Raw genomic sequence first — 16201 nt, forward strand, 5'->3', positions numbered from 1 at the left:
AGACAGCTGTAGGTAGACCTCTCCCATGAAGCAAGAGAACCCCTGTCAGCACTGGTCTTCACCGACGCCCTTTTGGGGCCCCGGAACTTTCTGCTGCAGTTCTGACAGGGAACCTACAGGCTTCAGAGGTCACCTGGATAGGAAAGATATAGACAATGGTGAGATGAATATCGAAGTCAGCAGCTGTATTGTCACTGTGGAAATGGCGTTTCTGTCCAATAGATAAAATAGTTCATTGCACAATTCTGGAATCTGTAGCTGGGTTATATTTCCTTAACTTTAGCTTTGTGCTCAGCAGTAACACTGGCATTTGATGCACTTAATGAAATACTTTAGGTCACAGAATTAGTTGGGAAACATTCAAAGTTACTGCCTTCTGGTAGGCAAAAATAAAACTCAACAGGGCACCACACCAGAGGGGTTTGTTGGGCTATTCATGGTGTTAGACTGTGTGCACTGTCCAGACTGTCATTTCCTCCCAGAAGCAATGGTATTTGAATTTGTACTCATTTCTTCAGCTTGAGTTCAATGCAGTATATATTTACTCCTCATGCATTCATCTTTTTTAGTAGTACTGGAAATCCATCCCAATCTCCCATCCAACCTCCCATTCTATTTTTGAGCAGTACTGGAAATCCATCCCAATCTCCCATCCAACCTCCCATTCTATTTTTGAGCAGTACTGGAAATCCATCCCAATCTCCCATCCAACCTCCCATTTTGAATAATTTGCCTTTAGATTGTTTGCTACTGCTCATCTCAAGCATTGCATTATGGGTCTGAGTGGAAAAGTAACATTATATGGTGAACAGATGTTAGTAGTGTTCATCCATCTTTTCTTTTGGTCTAGAATTGTGCTCATAAATTAAATACAGTGATGAAAATTATATTTCTTATCCCTTGCTTTTCTTGTGCATTTCTTTAATGGTCGCTGCAAGTATAATTAATTTGATGGGGAATCATCTTTTTTGTCAGACTGTTCAGACCTGCTGAGATCATTTCTCTTCATTCCTTGTGCCCTTGCCCTTAATCTTGCCATTATTACTGATGCGGGTGGAAATATATCATCTTCTTTGTCTTGTACATGTTGTGTGTCTGGCTTTGTCTCTAGGGCTTTGGGGCGTACCCTAGGTCCTTTGCCCAGTCTCAGCCTTAAACGCTTGGGGTTCCATAAAGCTACATCCCCAGGGTTGGGGTGCAACTTTCTCTTCCTTGTTTCAGGAATTGGGATCCTAAATAGAGGGGAATCTTCATATGGGCACTGTCTGAGATGTTCCATTTGTTGATGTAGAGCAATCTGCTGCTGATGTGCTTGAATGGCACGTTCCCTGTCACTTAATGCTATATATTCATATATTCCTCTGGTTGTATTAGAAGGATTCTGAGGGGCTGTGTCATTATTTTGAACATTGCACTGATTAGATTTCATAATGTTACATTGCTGTTGACTAGAATAGTCTTTCCGGGCCATGGAAAAACTAATATTTGGTATTATTCTGGTATCTGTTGCTGGCAATGGAATTCCAGAGGAGCTGGTACTAGGAGTTGCCTCTGATCTGGAACAAGCTTTTTGTGTCCCTGAGGAGCTAGTACTAGGAGTTGCCTCTGATCGGGAATGAACCTGAGGAGAATATGCTCTTTTCCTTCTGGAAGAGCTGGTCTTTGGACCTGCACTGGAATTGCTGGGCAAATTTGCACTGGATGATTGACCAGTCACAATGCCAGCATTGGCTCCAACTGGAGCTGCAACAGGATTAGTACCTGATGAAATGCCAATGATTCTTGCAATGGCATTCTGAAAAACAGTCATTGCTGTTTTCAGTGGTTGTCCAAAACGATTTCTTTTCCCCGAAGGGGAACTAGTGTTTTTGTTTGGATCCATATCACCTGGATCGATATGTCAGGAAAATGGATGGTCACTGTGTACTTAGCACTGAGTACTAAGAGGTGACTGCATCCGTCGACATCTAGATGTCAAATGACAGCTGTGAAGCCATAAACTCTGTTCTTATCTGATTAACTGATAAGGTTGTCATGGTAACAGAGTGTTACCATGACAACCTTAGCAGGGGTTAAGAGACCTCTGATTGGTTGTCATGGTAACAGAGTGTGAAACTCGACACCATGCAAAACCTCTGACCACTGATAAGGTTGTCATGGTAACAATGGTGGTGTGATATTCTAATTAGCATAAATCTACGTGGGTGGCCAAAATGCCGTGAAAGCGTTACTATAGAAATGGTTGCTTAGATTCTGGGAAATGCTCAGGCGCCTTGCTTGGGAGACTCTGGCTCCAACTCCCATTGGCTTAACATTGAGGCCAACTATGTTTGCCTCAACTAGTTTGAGTTCTGAGGGGTGGGTGGTTAATTGCCCCAGCAGGGGGCAATTAACCACCGTTTGTCGTAGACACATGAATGAGGTGTCAAACCGTGCGGCTTATTCCGGAAATGGGTGCTATGACTTTTCTGAGGGGTGGGCGGTTAATTGCCCCAGCAGGGGGCAATTAACCACCGTTTGTCATAGACCCATAAATGAGGTGACAAACCGTACGGCTTATTCGGGAATGGGGTGGTATGACTTTTCTGAGGGGTGGGTGGTTCAACTTCACCTATTTACTTTCAATGGTGAAGTGTAAAATGCTGTCAGTCTCACAATTTTTATGCCTGAGTCCCCAAACTTTGCACAGTTGGTCACTGGGGGACTGCAGTTCAAAAATAGGAAAAGTGGGTTGGGCCACTAACAGCCAATCAGATTCCATCCATTGAATTTTATTCATTTAAATATAAAATGCTGCCATTCTCACACTATTTATGCCAGGGTGCCCACTGTTTGTCACTGCGTGACTTCGACTCAAGGTTAGAAAAAGTGGGCAGAGCCACCAGCCCCCAATCACAATTTACCTATTGAGTTTTATTGGTTTAAATTTAAACTGCTGCCGTTCTGTATCTATAATTCCTAGGGTCCTTAAACTCTGCAGAGTTAGTCACTGGGTAACTGCAGTTCCAGGTTAGAAAAAGGGGGTGGAGCCACCAATCAGATGTCACTTGTTGACGTTCAGTGGGGAAATTTAAATTACTCCCATTCAGACAGCATTAAAACCAGGGTCCCCAAACTTTTTTCAGTGGTTTTACTATATAACTGTGGGTCCAAGGTTAGAAAAAGTGGGCAGAGCCAACAACAGATCAGATTTCATTCAGTGACATCATGCTTTTCAACCCAACATGATGTTTGTTCTCAAACTTCCCTTTCTAGTTGGTACAATATAATACGATACACGGAACACATCTTACACATACACTTTTTAGTGTAGACCTTAAATATGTCAAATGTGAGTTTCTCAGAAGCATGCTTCCTAGGATTGGTTGAGAGCAAAATTCTGGCAGATACCAGTGTATCCTCCTGAGGCATTTATACTTCAATACCTGAAAAGTAATTACCCTATCCTAGAAGCCTATCTACTTTGGAATTCTGGAAATATTTAATACACTAGGCCCTCTCCTCTATTAGATGATCTATCTGAGTAAAGGTTGCCTGGACAAACTTTAAAAAATCTTGGGTCCCATACTTGCCACATATTCAACCAAGGACAGTGCCTAACATGCCTATGGTCTGGTATGGAACTTGTTATCCAGAATGCTTGGGACCTGGGATCAAGATAAGAGGTCTTTCTGTAATCTGGATTTCTATACCCTAAGTCTGCTAAAAAAAAATAATTTAAAACTTAAATAAACCCAACAGTATTGTTTTGCCCCTAATTAGGGGTAATTATATCTTAGTTTGGATCAAGTACAGGTACTGTTTTATTATTACAGAGAAAAGGGAATCATTTAACCATTAAATAAACCCAATAGGGCTGTTCTGCCCCCAATAAGGGGTAATTATATCTTAGTTGGGATCAAGTACAGGTACTGTTTTATTATTACAGAGAAAAGGGAATCATTTAACCATGAAATAAACCCAATAGGGCTGTTCTGCCCCCAATAAGGGGTAATTATATCTTAGTTTGGATCAAGTACAGGTACTGTTTTATTATTACAGAGAAAAAGGAATCATTTAACCATTAAATAAACCCAATAGGGCTGTTCTGCCCCCAATAAGGGGTAATTATATCTTAGTTGGGATCAAGTACAGGTACTGTTTTATTATTACAGAGAAAAGGGAATCATTTAACCATTAAATAAACCCAATAGGGCTGTTCTGCCCCCAATAAGGGGTAATTATATCTTAGTTTGGATCAAGTACAGGTACTGTTTTATTATTACAGAGAAAAGGGAATAATTTTTAAAAATTAGAATTATTTGATTAAAATGGAGTTTATGGAAGATGGCCTTTCTGTAATTCGGAACTTTCTGGATAATGGGTTTCCGAATAAAAGATCCCATACCTGTACAAATTCTTTGCTGCTTTGAAAAAAATATATACAGTATTTAAAAAAAAGGTTAGCGAGGCTACTGATTAATACTTAAGGATCACAATCAGGTATTTAATTATAAAAAAACACGAGTAAGTTCTTTTGCATTTCTTTATTTGTTTAGTTTGTTTGCCTGATTGCTTGTGTGCCACTGATTTAGTTGTATGGGGGCCACCAATACTTTTTTTGTATTTAGTGCAAAATATGTTTCTAATTGTGCAGCACAGACTGCCTCTTACTTTACTTTTCTGTGCATCGGCTAAAATATCAATATTGGCAGTGAGTGAAATGTTGAAATGCAGTTTTTTTTAATGTTTTCCTTATTTTATATATTTATTCAATTTAAGATTTTCTTGTGTTGTTTTTTTCCCATCAGAATAGACATCAGGAATTATCAGAGTCTCTTGGCCTTTGTATTTGCTGTCACTGAAATAAACAAAAACCCAAGACTGCTGCCCAATATCACTCTGGGCTTCCATATTGTAGATCACTGTTTGACTGAAGCAATGGCAACAATTGGAATGATTGACATTATGAGTGGAAAAGGGCTTCCCATCCCTAACTATCGCTGGGGCCTTTCACCTAACTTGGTGGCTGTTGTGGATGGCATATCTTCCAAAGTGACTCTCCTTATAGCCAGAATGTTAGTACAGGTATCGGACCCCTTATTCGGAAACCCGTTACCCAGAAAGCTCAGAATTACGGAAGCCTGTCTCCCATAGACTCCATTTTAATCAAATAATTCCGAATTTTAGAACTGATTTCCTTTTTCTCTGTAGTAAGAAAACAGTACCTTGTAATTGATCCCAATTAAGATATAATTAATCCTTATTGGATGCAAAACAATCCTGTTGGGTTTAATTAATATTTTATTTTTTAGTAGACTTAAGGTATGGAGATTCAAATAACAGAGAGACCCCTTATCCGGAATACCCTGAGCATTCTGCATAATAGGTCCTATACCTTTATATGAATAAAAATCTAGGAACTTACTTGCAGTGTTGCTCATGTTTTAAAGCAATAGCCTGAACCCAGGTTAATATATATATATATTGTTTTTTAATTATTCTTTTTATTTATTTCTTTTTATTTTAAAATGTTTAATTTCTACTTGTCAAAATGTTCCATAACTTTTCTTTGGTTATGAGAGCAGTGGGGTCACCAAAAAAAAATAATTCTGTTGAATTATGACTTTTAAACTCATAATTATGACTTTTAGGGGTCCATTTACTAAACCACAATTATTTTGGGCTTAAAATCACGATATAGTAAAAATTCGGAGTAACCACAATAATTTCTGATGTTCGAAAAAGTCACAAAATATTTGGATCCAAGCGATCGTAAACGACGCGAAACCCATTCTGGCTTTGAAACTTCAATGCATGATTTTGGAAGCTTCCCATAGGGCTCAATGGCACTCTGCAGCTCCAACCCGGCCCAAGGAAAGTCTCCCATAGGGCTCAATGACACTCAGCAGCTCCAACCTGGCCCAAGGAAAGTCTCCCATAGGGCTCAATGGCACTCTGCAGCTCCAACCCGGCCCAAGGAAAGTCTCCCATAGGGCTCAATGGCACTCTGCAGCTCCAACCCGGCCCAAGGAAAGTCTCCCATAGGGCTCAATGGCACTCTGCAGCTCCAACCCGGCCCAAGGAAAGTCTCCCATAGGGCTCAATGGCACTCTGCAGCTCCAACCCGGCCCAAGGAAAGTCTCCCATAGGGCTCAATGGCACTCTGCAGCTCCAACCTGGCCCAAGGAAAGTCTCCCATAGGGCTCAATGGCACTCTGCAGCTCCAACCCGGCCCAAGGAAAGTCTCCCATAGGGCTCAATGGCACTCTGCAGCTCCAACCTGGCCCAAGGAAAGTCTCCCATAGGGCTCAATGGCACTCTGCAGCTCCAAGCCGGCCCAAGGAAAGTCTCCCATAGGGCTCAATGGCACTCTGCAGCTCCAACCCGGCCCAAGGAAAGTCTCCCATAGGGCTCAATGGCACTCTGCAGCTCCAACCTGGCCCAAGGAAAGTCTCCCATAGGGCTCAATGGCACTCTGCAGCTCCAACCCGGCCCAAGGAAAGTCTCCCATAGGGATCAATGGTACTCTGCAGCTCCAACCCGGCCCAAGGAAAGTCTCCCATAGGGCTCAATGGCACTCTGCAGCTCCAACCCGGCCCAAGGAAAGTCTTGCATAGGGCTCAATGGCACTCTGCAGCTCCAACCCGGCCCAAGGAAAGTCTCCCATAGTGCTCAATGGCACTCTGCAGCTCCAACCCGGCCCAAGGAAAGTCTCCCCCTATGGGAGACTTTCCTTGGGCCGGGTTGGAGCTGCAGAGTGCTCAATGGCACTCTGCAGCTCCAACCTGGCCCAAGGAAAGTCTCCCATAGGGCTTAATGGCACTCTGCAGCTCCAACTTGGCCCAAGGAAAGTCTCCCATAGGACTCAATGGCACTCTGCAGCTCCAACCTGGCCCAAGGAAAGTCTCCCATAGGGCTCAATGGCACTCTGCAGCTCCAACCTGGCCCAAGGAAAGTCTCCCATAGGGCTCAATGGCACTCTGCAGCTCCAACCTGGCCCAAGGAAAGTCTCCCATAGGGCTTAATGGCACTCTGCAGCTCCAACCCGGCCCAAGGTAAGTATCCCACAGGGCTCAATGGCACTCTGCAGCTCCAACCTGGCCCAAGGAAAGTCTCCCATAGGGCTCAATGGCACTCTGCAGCTCCAACCTGGCCCAAGGTAAGTATCCCATAGGGCTCAATGGCACTCTGCAGCTCCAACCTGGCCAAAGGAAAGTCTCCCACAGGACTCAATGGCACTCTGCAGCTCCAACCTGGCCCAAGGAAAGTATCCCATAGGGCTCAATGGCACTCTGAAGCTCCAACCTGGCCCAAGGAAAGTCTCCCACAGGACTCAATGGCACTCTGCAGCTCCAACCTGGCCCAAGGAAAGTATCCCATAGGGCTCAATGGCACTCTGAAGCTCCAACCTGGCCCAAGGAAAGTCTCCCACAGGACTCAATGGCACTCTGAAGCTCCAACCTGGCCCAAGGAAAGTCTCCCATAGGGCTCAATGGCACTCTGCAGCTCCAACCTGACCCAAGGAAAGCCTCCCATAGGGCTCAATGACACTCTGCAGCTCCAACCTGACCCAAGGAAAGCCTCCCATAGGGCTCAATGGCACTCTGCAGCTCCAACCCGGCCCAAGGAAAGTCTCCCATAGGGCTCAATGGCACTCTGCGGCTCAAACCCGGCCCAAGGAAAGTCTCCCATAGGGCTCAATGGCACTCTGCGGCTCAAACCCGGCCCAGGGAAAGTCTCCCATAGGGCTCAATGGCACTCTGCAGCTCCAACCCGGACCAAGGAAAGTCTCCCATATGGCTCAATGGCACTCTGCAGCTCCAACCTGGCCCAAGGAAAGTCTCCCATAGGGCTCAATGGCACTCTGCATCTCCAACCTGGCCCAAGGAAAGCCTCCCATAGGGCTCAATGGCACTCTGCAGCTCCAACCTGGCACAAGAAAAGTCTATCATAGGGCTCAATGGCACTCTGCAGCTCAAACCCGGCCCAAGGAAAGTCTCCCATAGGGCTCAATGGCACTCTGCAGCTCCAACCTGGCCCAAGGAAAGTCTCCCATAGGACTCAATGGCACTCTACAGCTCCAACCTAGCCCAAGGAAAGTATCCCATAGGGCTCAATGGCACTCTGCAGCTCCAACCTGGCCCAAGGAAAGTCTCCCATAGGACTCATTGGCACTCTACAGCTCCAACCTGGCCCAAGGAATGTATCCCATAGGGCTCAATGGCACTCTGCAGCTCCAACCAGGCCCAAGGAAAGCCTCCCATAGGGCTCAATGGCACTCTGCAGCTCCAACCTGGCCCAAGGAAAGTCTCCCATAGGGCTTAATGGCACTCTGCAGCTCCACCCTGGCCCAAGGAAAGTCTCCCATACGGCTCAATGGCACTCTGCAGCTCCAACCCGGCCCAAGGAAAGTCTCTCATAGGGCTCAATGGCACTCTGCAGCTCCAACCTGGCCCAAGGAAAGTCTCCCATAGGGCTCAATGGCACTCTGCAGCTCCAACCCGGCCCAAGGAAAGCCTCCCATAGGGCTCAATGGCACTCTGCAGCTCCAACCTGGCCCAAGGAAAGCCTCCCATAGGGCTCAATGGCACTCTGCAGCTCCAACCTGGCCCAAGGAAAGTCTCCCATAGGGCTCAATGGCACTCTGCAGCTACAACCTGGCCCAAGGAAAGTCTCCCATAGGGCTCAATGGCACTCTACAGCTCCAACCTGGCCAAAAGATAGTCATGATACCAAAGCTTGAATGCAAGTAGAAATGTGCCTATACCTTTTTTGATGAGTGCCCTTTTCAGCTCCATGTCAGAAGTCACTTGGTATAGTGCCACCCAATCTTCTATCGTCAGAAGGGCACCCCCGCAGTTTTAATAGCCCAACCCTATTCCCTATCCAGCATTTTGTCCTTCTGCTGTTGTGGAAATCACGTTTTCTTTTTAACATCGGGAAAGCATTAGGCCTGCCATCAAGGCATCCTAGGGAATGAGATCCTTGGGATCTTTTACTTTGTTCTTGTTCTTGCTCACAGAATGCCTGGTGGTAGGTGCTGATTCCCTAATCCACTTCCTATACCACTCATCATTTTTATGGGTTGAAGAGAAGAGTGCCTGTTAAGGTGGCAATACACAGGCAATTATAGCTGCCGATTGATCATGCAGGTTTGAATTTTAGTCGGATTGGGGACCGCATAACTTGCTCGTGTTATACCCATTCTAATTCAATCATCTGGCCCAAGGGTGAAGATCCGCTAGCTTGCCGACCTCGCTAAGCGAGTGGATCTTAGCATGTATGGCCAACTTTAGATTCCATTCAGCTGTTAGCATTGTCTGTGGTAAGGGATCTATAATTAGGGTGTGAGCTTTATGACCTCTTGTCCTGTGTTCCCTGACACAGGGGCATATTTTTTTTCTTTAAATGGAATAATTTATATTTTAATGCCAGCTGCCTTTCTCCCAATATCTTTCTGAAGGTTGACATTGTTCCATGCATTGCTCTATTTAGGGTAGCATTGTTTTCTTTCCTAATTGATTTGGGTTATTGAAGGATGTCTCTTCAGAGGATTCTAGTGCCTTTAAGTCCAAAATGCCTTGTTCTGTAGCCAAGCTTTTGGGGTTCAGGAACACAACCCTCCCACTTACATTTAAGGCAGGCCTTAATTGGAGAAGCTGGTATTACATATGGTTGCAGAGTATGAATTCCACTTTAAACTGGGCAAATGATTTCACCAAATGACTCCTTGGCCCCTGCCCATGACCCAGCCTGGGAGGGTGTCATTGCCCCACAATGGTGTCCATTTAGACCAGCTGAACAAGGCTCTAAGTGGACACTACAGTCCTTTCAAAAACCAGGATGAGTTAAGGTTTATACCAAGTAGTTAGTGCCTGGAGGCTAGTGGCTGATATTTGAGTCCGGGTTAATCTACCGCCAGGGATATAATAGCTGACTGGCATAGTACAACAGAATATTTGGGAGGGTAAGGCCTCCCTGTATAAGTCTTACAGCATCTGCATGTTGAGTTGCGGCCTCTCCCCAGTCCAGACCAATTCTGTTATGTATGTGTCCAGTCCTGTGAACCATTGCCTGTTGGGTATGACTGGTGAATAATGGAAAGCATTGAGGAGTTTCAGTGAACATTTTCAAAATACTGATGTGACTTGGGAGGGACAATTGTAAGCAAGTCTAATTTTGAAGCTTCATTTTGATGGATCTAGAAATTGGGGCATAGTTTACATCTACATATTTAAGGGGGTCGTGAAGGATTACAGTCACCAGGTATGTAAAGGATTTTTCCTATTGTAATTAAGGACAATGGTATGGGTCCCTGAGGGCCCCTGGATCAATGGGAAACAGCAGCAATTTCTGAGTAGTCTCCAAATTTTATGACCACTGCCAGCATCTTTGAAAGTGACTTCTTTTGGTCTGCTAGATATAAAAGTATATCTTCTGCATATAGTGAGAATTTCTCTTCAAGCCTCATTAACTCAAGGGATGAAAACATAATTTTACCTCTTTATAGGTCCCTGGTAAGGCCTCACCTTGAGTATGCAGTGCAGTTTTGGGCTCCAGTCCTTAAGAAGGATATTAATGAGCTGGAGAGAGTGCAGAGACTGCAACTAAACTGGTAAAGGGGATGGAAGGTTTAAACTATGAGGTTAGACTGTCAGGGTTGGGGTTGTTTTCTCTGGTAAAGAGGGGCTTGTGAGGGGACATGATTACTCTGTACAAGTACATTAGAGGGGATTATAGGCAGATAGGGGATGTTCTTTTTTCCCATATAAACGATCAGCGCACCAAAGGCAGCGTAGGGTTTTTGTCATGATGAGGGCAGTGAGGTTGGGGCTCTTCCTAGTGATGTTGTGATGGCAGATTTTGTTAATACCTTTACGAATACCTTGGATGATTTCTTGAACAATTCCTTTGGGATAGCCAGCTCTTTAATTGAACAAAACTGACCACCTTAGGACCTATCCATGGAACACAAATGCCCATGGGATTTTGGAGAAGACTGAGCGCTATACCTTCTGCCAAAGTGCTGGCCAATGACAACCCCTTTAATGTACTCCATCATTAATTTGTTGATGGCTAAGCAGTACATAGCAGCTTTGACCAGAACTAATTTAACAGTTTTTAGTATTTCAATTTAACCATAATAAATTCTGGCTTTGTGTTGTCTTTGCAGATTAGTTATGCATCCATGGATCCAGTATTAAGTGATAAAAATCAGTTTCCATCTTTTTACCGCACTGTGCCTAATGAAATTGCCCAGTATGATGCACTTGTAAAGCTAATAAAACATTTTTCCTGGACGTGGGTGGGTGTGTTGGTTTCAGACAATGAATCCGGCCTAAAAATGAGCCAAATATTACAGAAGGAATTTGCACTCAATGGAATATGTTTTGCCTTCCTTGAGTTCATCCCATACCGTGACGCCTTGGATGATACCAAAAAATTACAGATTGTTAGAAGTCTGAGTAACTCAGCTGTCAATGTTATCATTGCTTATGGTGACAGAGACTACATGCTTACTTTACATCTTATATTGTATATGTTTCCTATATCTGAAAAGGTGTGGATCATTTCCTCCCAGTGGGATGTTGCCAGTGGATTTGATTTCTCTTTTTTATGTTTTGACCCTTTTAATGGCAGTTTGGCTTTAACGCTTCATGCCAGTTCCATTCCAGGTTTTCAGGAGTTTTTACTAAACATAACTCCGAATGATTTTCCAAATGATATCTTTATTGATGCTGCATGGTGGGAACTGTACATTTGTTCATGGAAAACCAATGCAACAGATTTGAAATGCACCGGCACAGAGCAACTACAGAGTCAATATGAGCATTTTTACAGAGATATATCCATTTACAGCTACAGTATATATAATGCAGTGTACACTTTATCAGACGCTTTGCATTATTTGCAGTTACAGAAAAGGGAAGAAAACCATGGTGCACATAAAATACAGGCATGGGAAGTGAGTCAGAACTGAAAATAACCAATCATTTTTGACCAGTTGCACCATTTGAAACTGTTTCAGTGATGAAATGTTTTTCTCTATTTAGATGCACAAGTATATAAAGAAAGTCAGTATTACAGGTGGGGACGGGAATGAGTTACATTTTGATGAGAATGGAGATATGCCTTCTGACTTTGACATTTTAAACTGGATTGTCTACCCAAATCAGACTCTTGGTAGCATCAAAGTAGGAACATATGCACAGAGATCTGCCTCCCAGGAACTGAGAATAAATGAAAGTCTAATACGATGGAGCCCATCTTTTAATGAAGTAAGATGCATGAGAACATGTATAATCATAGACGTACAAATGCCTTACAATGCCACTGGGGCAGATGGGGGGGCTATATAATTAGGAGAAGTGATGAGCAAAATATTTCGGTAGGCATGGATTCTCTGCAAATTTCCACTTTTCGCCACTGGTGGATTCATTTGAAACAATTCAGAGGAAAATTCGGCACGCGACAAGAAATTATCCAAAAAATTGATGCAAGTCAAAAAAATTTGTTGTGTGAGTTATTTTTTTACACGCATGTCAAAAAAATTGATGCACATGACAATTTTTTTTTATGTGCATTAATTTAGCCGTTCCGCAAATTTTTCGCTGAAATGGGACAGATTCGCTCAGAACTAATTCGCAGTGAGCAAAATTATGGCGTTTTTTTAATTTGCATAAAAGTTTACATAAACTTGACATTTAGTTGAAATGCATCGATGAGAAGGGGAAATCAGACAGCAGATAAATAATGATTGCTCTACAATAGCATATACATTCTTTTCTTCTCCTCCTCCTTTTTCTTCTGCCTCCCCCATGTCAGTATACATGGGCAGCATTGCCCCTCCCAGACAGGAGGTAGGACTTATACCATCACCAATTAAAATTAATCTGCCCTATAAGACACCTGACTTCCCGTTATACATTTGCCAAAGCAGTACAGGAAGCGAAAATTGGGATGGAAAACCCTGTCATGTCACATTGATGATCTGAAAAAGTGGGATGTAACTCATTTGCTTTAATGTGTCAAAACAAACAGCACAAGGGTTATATAGCAGCTTTCAGATTCCCCAGAGTCTTATATTACTGTATAAAGTTATGTATAATTATAAATATTGCATATTTCTCTATTACTTGTTCTTCCTAGCGTAGCAACAAACACATGTATGTTAATTAAATTCATTATATTATATCTATGTAGTTATATTATAACACAATAAAACATATATATTATTCAGACCCCACGTACACCTTGCAGTGAAACCTGCCTTATTGGGTTTAGGAAGAAACCTAAAGAAGGATTCCCTGAGTGCTGCAATGACTGTGCACCCTGCCCAGAGGGAGAGATATCCAACCAGACAGGTGAGTGACCTAAAGATATAATTCATCAAAAAAAATTCAATATTTTATAATTTATTTACTACTATTTTAATTAGTTATCATGTCCCCCTAAAGCACATCCTCTCCAGTGTACATAATCACAACTTGCTCAGCCTTTGCTTAATTAAGACTTTCCATTATTTATGAGCTGAAAAATTCATCGCACAGAATTTTTTTTCAGAAAAGACGCAGGCAACAAAACAATTGTGCGAGAAATGCGTTTTGCAAATTTTCTTGTCGTTTTACAAGTTTTATGGCAAAGCGAACCGAGATAGATTGCTCATCACTACTTTCCATACATTGCTTTGTGCAGAACTTACAATGCCCTCCCCTAAGTCTTAATAAAAAAAAAGTTGAATAAAAGTGGATCCAATACAATTTTATTTCATTTCATTTACATTAGAGCAGAGAGCAAGATTTCAAGAATGTTAAAAGCAAACAAACAAAAAGAAATATATAAAATATACAATTAATAGTAAAAATAAATAATTGATAATTGTTTTTCTTTACAGATAGAGAAACTTGTTTTAAATGTCCAATAAACCAATGGCCTAATTTAAATAGAACCATTTGCACTGATAAAGTGATCATTTACTTATCCTATCATGAGCCCCTAGGTGCATCACTGGCTTTGTTATCAGTTCTGTTTTGTATCATGACTTGTTTGGTTCTGATGATCTTCACTAAATACAGGAACACAGCGGTTGTTAAAGCCAATAACCGAGATCTCAGCTACATCCTCCTTGTGTCCCTCAAGATTTGCTTTCTATGTAATTTGATGTTCATTGGCCATCCCCGCCATGTGACCTGCATTCTAAGACAAACAGTGTTTGGTGTCATCTTCTCTATTGTTATTTCTTCAGTTTTGGCTAAAACTGTAACAGTGGTCATTGCCTTCAATGCCACCAGGCCTGGAAGCAAACTGAAGAATTATTTGGGACCCAGAGTTTCTAATTCCATTGTAATATTCTGTTCATTGATGCAAGTGATTATATGCACCAGCGGGTTAATCAACTCTCCCCCATTTCCTTATTATAACACCGATGATATAGTTGGGATGATAGTAGCCGAGTGCCATGAACATTCAAGCTATGGATTTTACTGCATCCTGGGATTTATGGGATTATTGGCAGCTCTTAGTTTTATTATTGCTTTCTTTGCTCGGACATTACCTGATATCTTCAACGAAGCCAAGTTTATCACCTTCAGCATGTTGCTGTTCTGCAGTGTGTGGGTCTCTTTTATTCCAGCCTATCTAAGCACTAAAGGGAAATATGTTGTGGCAGTGGAAATATTTGCTATTTTATCTTCTAGCTCTGGAATTTTGGGGTGTATATTTATTCCCAAGAGCTGACAAGAACAAAACAGTCTTAAAAAAAAGAACTCAGATTAATTAGTTCAGTAGTATTCACATTTGCATGTGATGATAGCTAGATAGATACATTGATTAGATAGATAGATGATAGATAGATAGACAGATACATTGATTAGATAGATAGATAGATAGATAGATAGATAGATGACAGATAGATGGTAGATAGATAGATAGATAGATGATAGATAGATAGATAGATAGATAGATAGATAGATAGATAGATAGATAGATAGATGATAGATAGATAGATAGATAGATAGATAGATGACAGGGAATTTGTGCCATGTTTAAACCCAATTAAACCTTAATGATGGAAAGCCCAGCAACAGAATTTGCCACCTATTGTTAGAAGATAAAATAACACTGTGGGTTGAATTGTTGAATTGTGCCTATACCTGTACAAACATAGAAGAAATATTGTGATGAATTGAATTCTTATGATGCCTTATTAACTGATTTGTTAGCAGTTATTTCATTAGTTATAGGCTGGCCAGCCAAGTTTTAAAGTGTATAATTAATTGTTAATATAGATCTTAGCATTTTCTATTTGTTATATATTTTATTCATTGCAATGTTTTCCTCCTTTTTGTACTATCAGAAACTTTGGGGCCCCATACAAGTAATTTAAATGGGGGCCCCCCATGAACACAAGTGATCTGTACAAAAATTTTTGTCTATTCCCCTTGTGTGTGCTAAAAATGATCAACCTGGCAGTTAGGTAAGTTTTGCCAGGACAAACGTGGGTTTTGGACAATGTGATTACCAAAAAGGTAAATAGGCTTTAGGGCTATACTGGAGCTGTAGGAAAAGGTCTATAAAATTGTTCCATAAAGGGCAATGGCTTTATAATTATGTTGGGGATCTATTTTGTAGGTAGACAGATGTCTTTTCAAATCTATCAGTTGCAACAAAATAGACATTGCATCTTCCAAGTTCTAGTTATTGATTGGGTTGGCCTCAAATTAAATTTACTGCACATTAAACAAACTGTGTAGGAAGGAAAATCATTTATATAGCACTTTTCTCTTGTGCTCAAAATGCTTTACAGCAACCAAGGCACACATGTCTGGGGCCACAAGCATTTGCCCCAGGATATTGCGGGCAAAGGTATTCGTTAGAGGGGGACCTGCTCCTGACTTGTTGCTCCAGAAAGGAGGCATTTGATGACGCAGTAAGGATCAACAGGAGGCCTGAATGTGTCCCTCCAACACATATTTTAAAGATCTACTGCCTGTCTAAGGGCTGTATAGACTGCTGTATGCGACTTCATCATTTTGATATAATCCTACCCAAGGACATTTAGTCTGAGTCCGCCTGTATAGGACTTGCTCCTTGGTAAAGTTCCTGCTACACGTTAGTTGTTTATTCCAAACAAAACTGTTTTGACACAGACCTGGCTCTCCTTAGGATTTTGTAACAAAATACAAATTAAATACTGATGGGAACCCCTTCCACTTACCCA

General features: G+C 42.0%; 1 protein-coding gene across 1 annotated transcript; it reads left to right on the top strand.

Moving 5' to 3' along the window:
• The first annotated feature begins 1897 nt into the window (after positions 1–1897).
• LOC100493023 (vomeronasal type-2 receptor 26-like) lies at positions 1898–14718 on the top strand. Its single transcript, XM_031891779.1, has 6 exons — positions 1898–1947; positions 4791–5067; positions 11156–11254; positions 12036–12260; positions 13223–13353; positions 13887–14718. Exons 1-6 carry the CDS (start codon positions 1898–1900, stop codon positions 14716–14718), a joined length of 1614 nt encoding a protein of 537 aa, XP_031747639.1.
• The last annotated feature ends 1483 nt before the right edge of the window (positions 14719–16201 follow it).

Source organism: Xenopus tropicalis, chromosome 8 (assembly GCF_000004195.4).
Source record: "Xenopus tropicalis strain Nigerian chromosome 8, UCB_Xtro_10.0, whole genome shotgun sequence".
Taxonomy (NCBI): Eukaryota; Metazoa; Chordata; class Amphibia; order Anura; family Pipidae; genus Xenopus; species Xenopus tropicalis.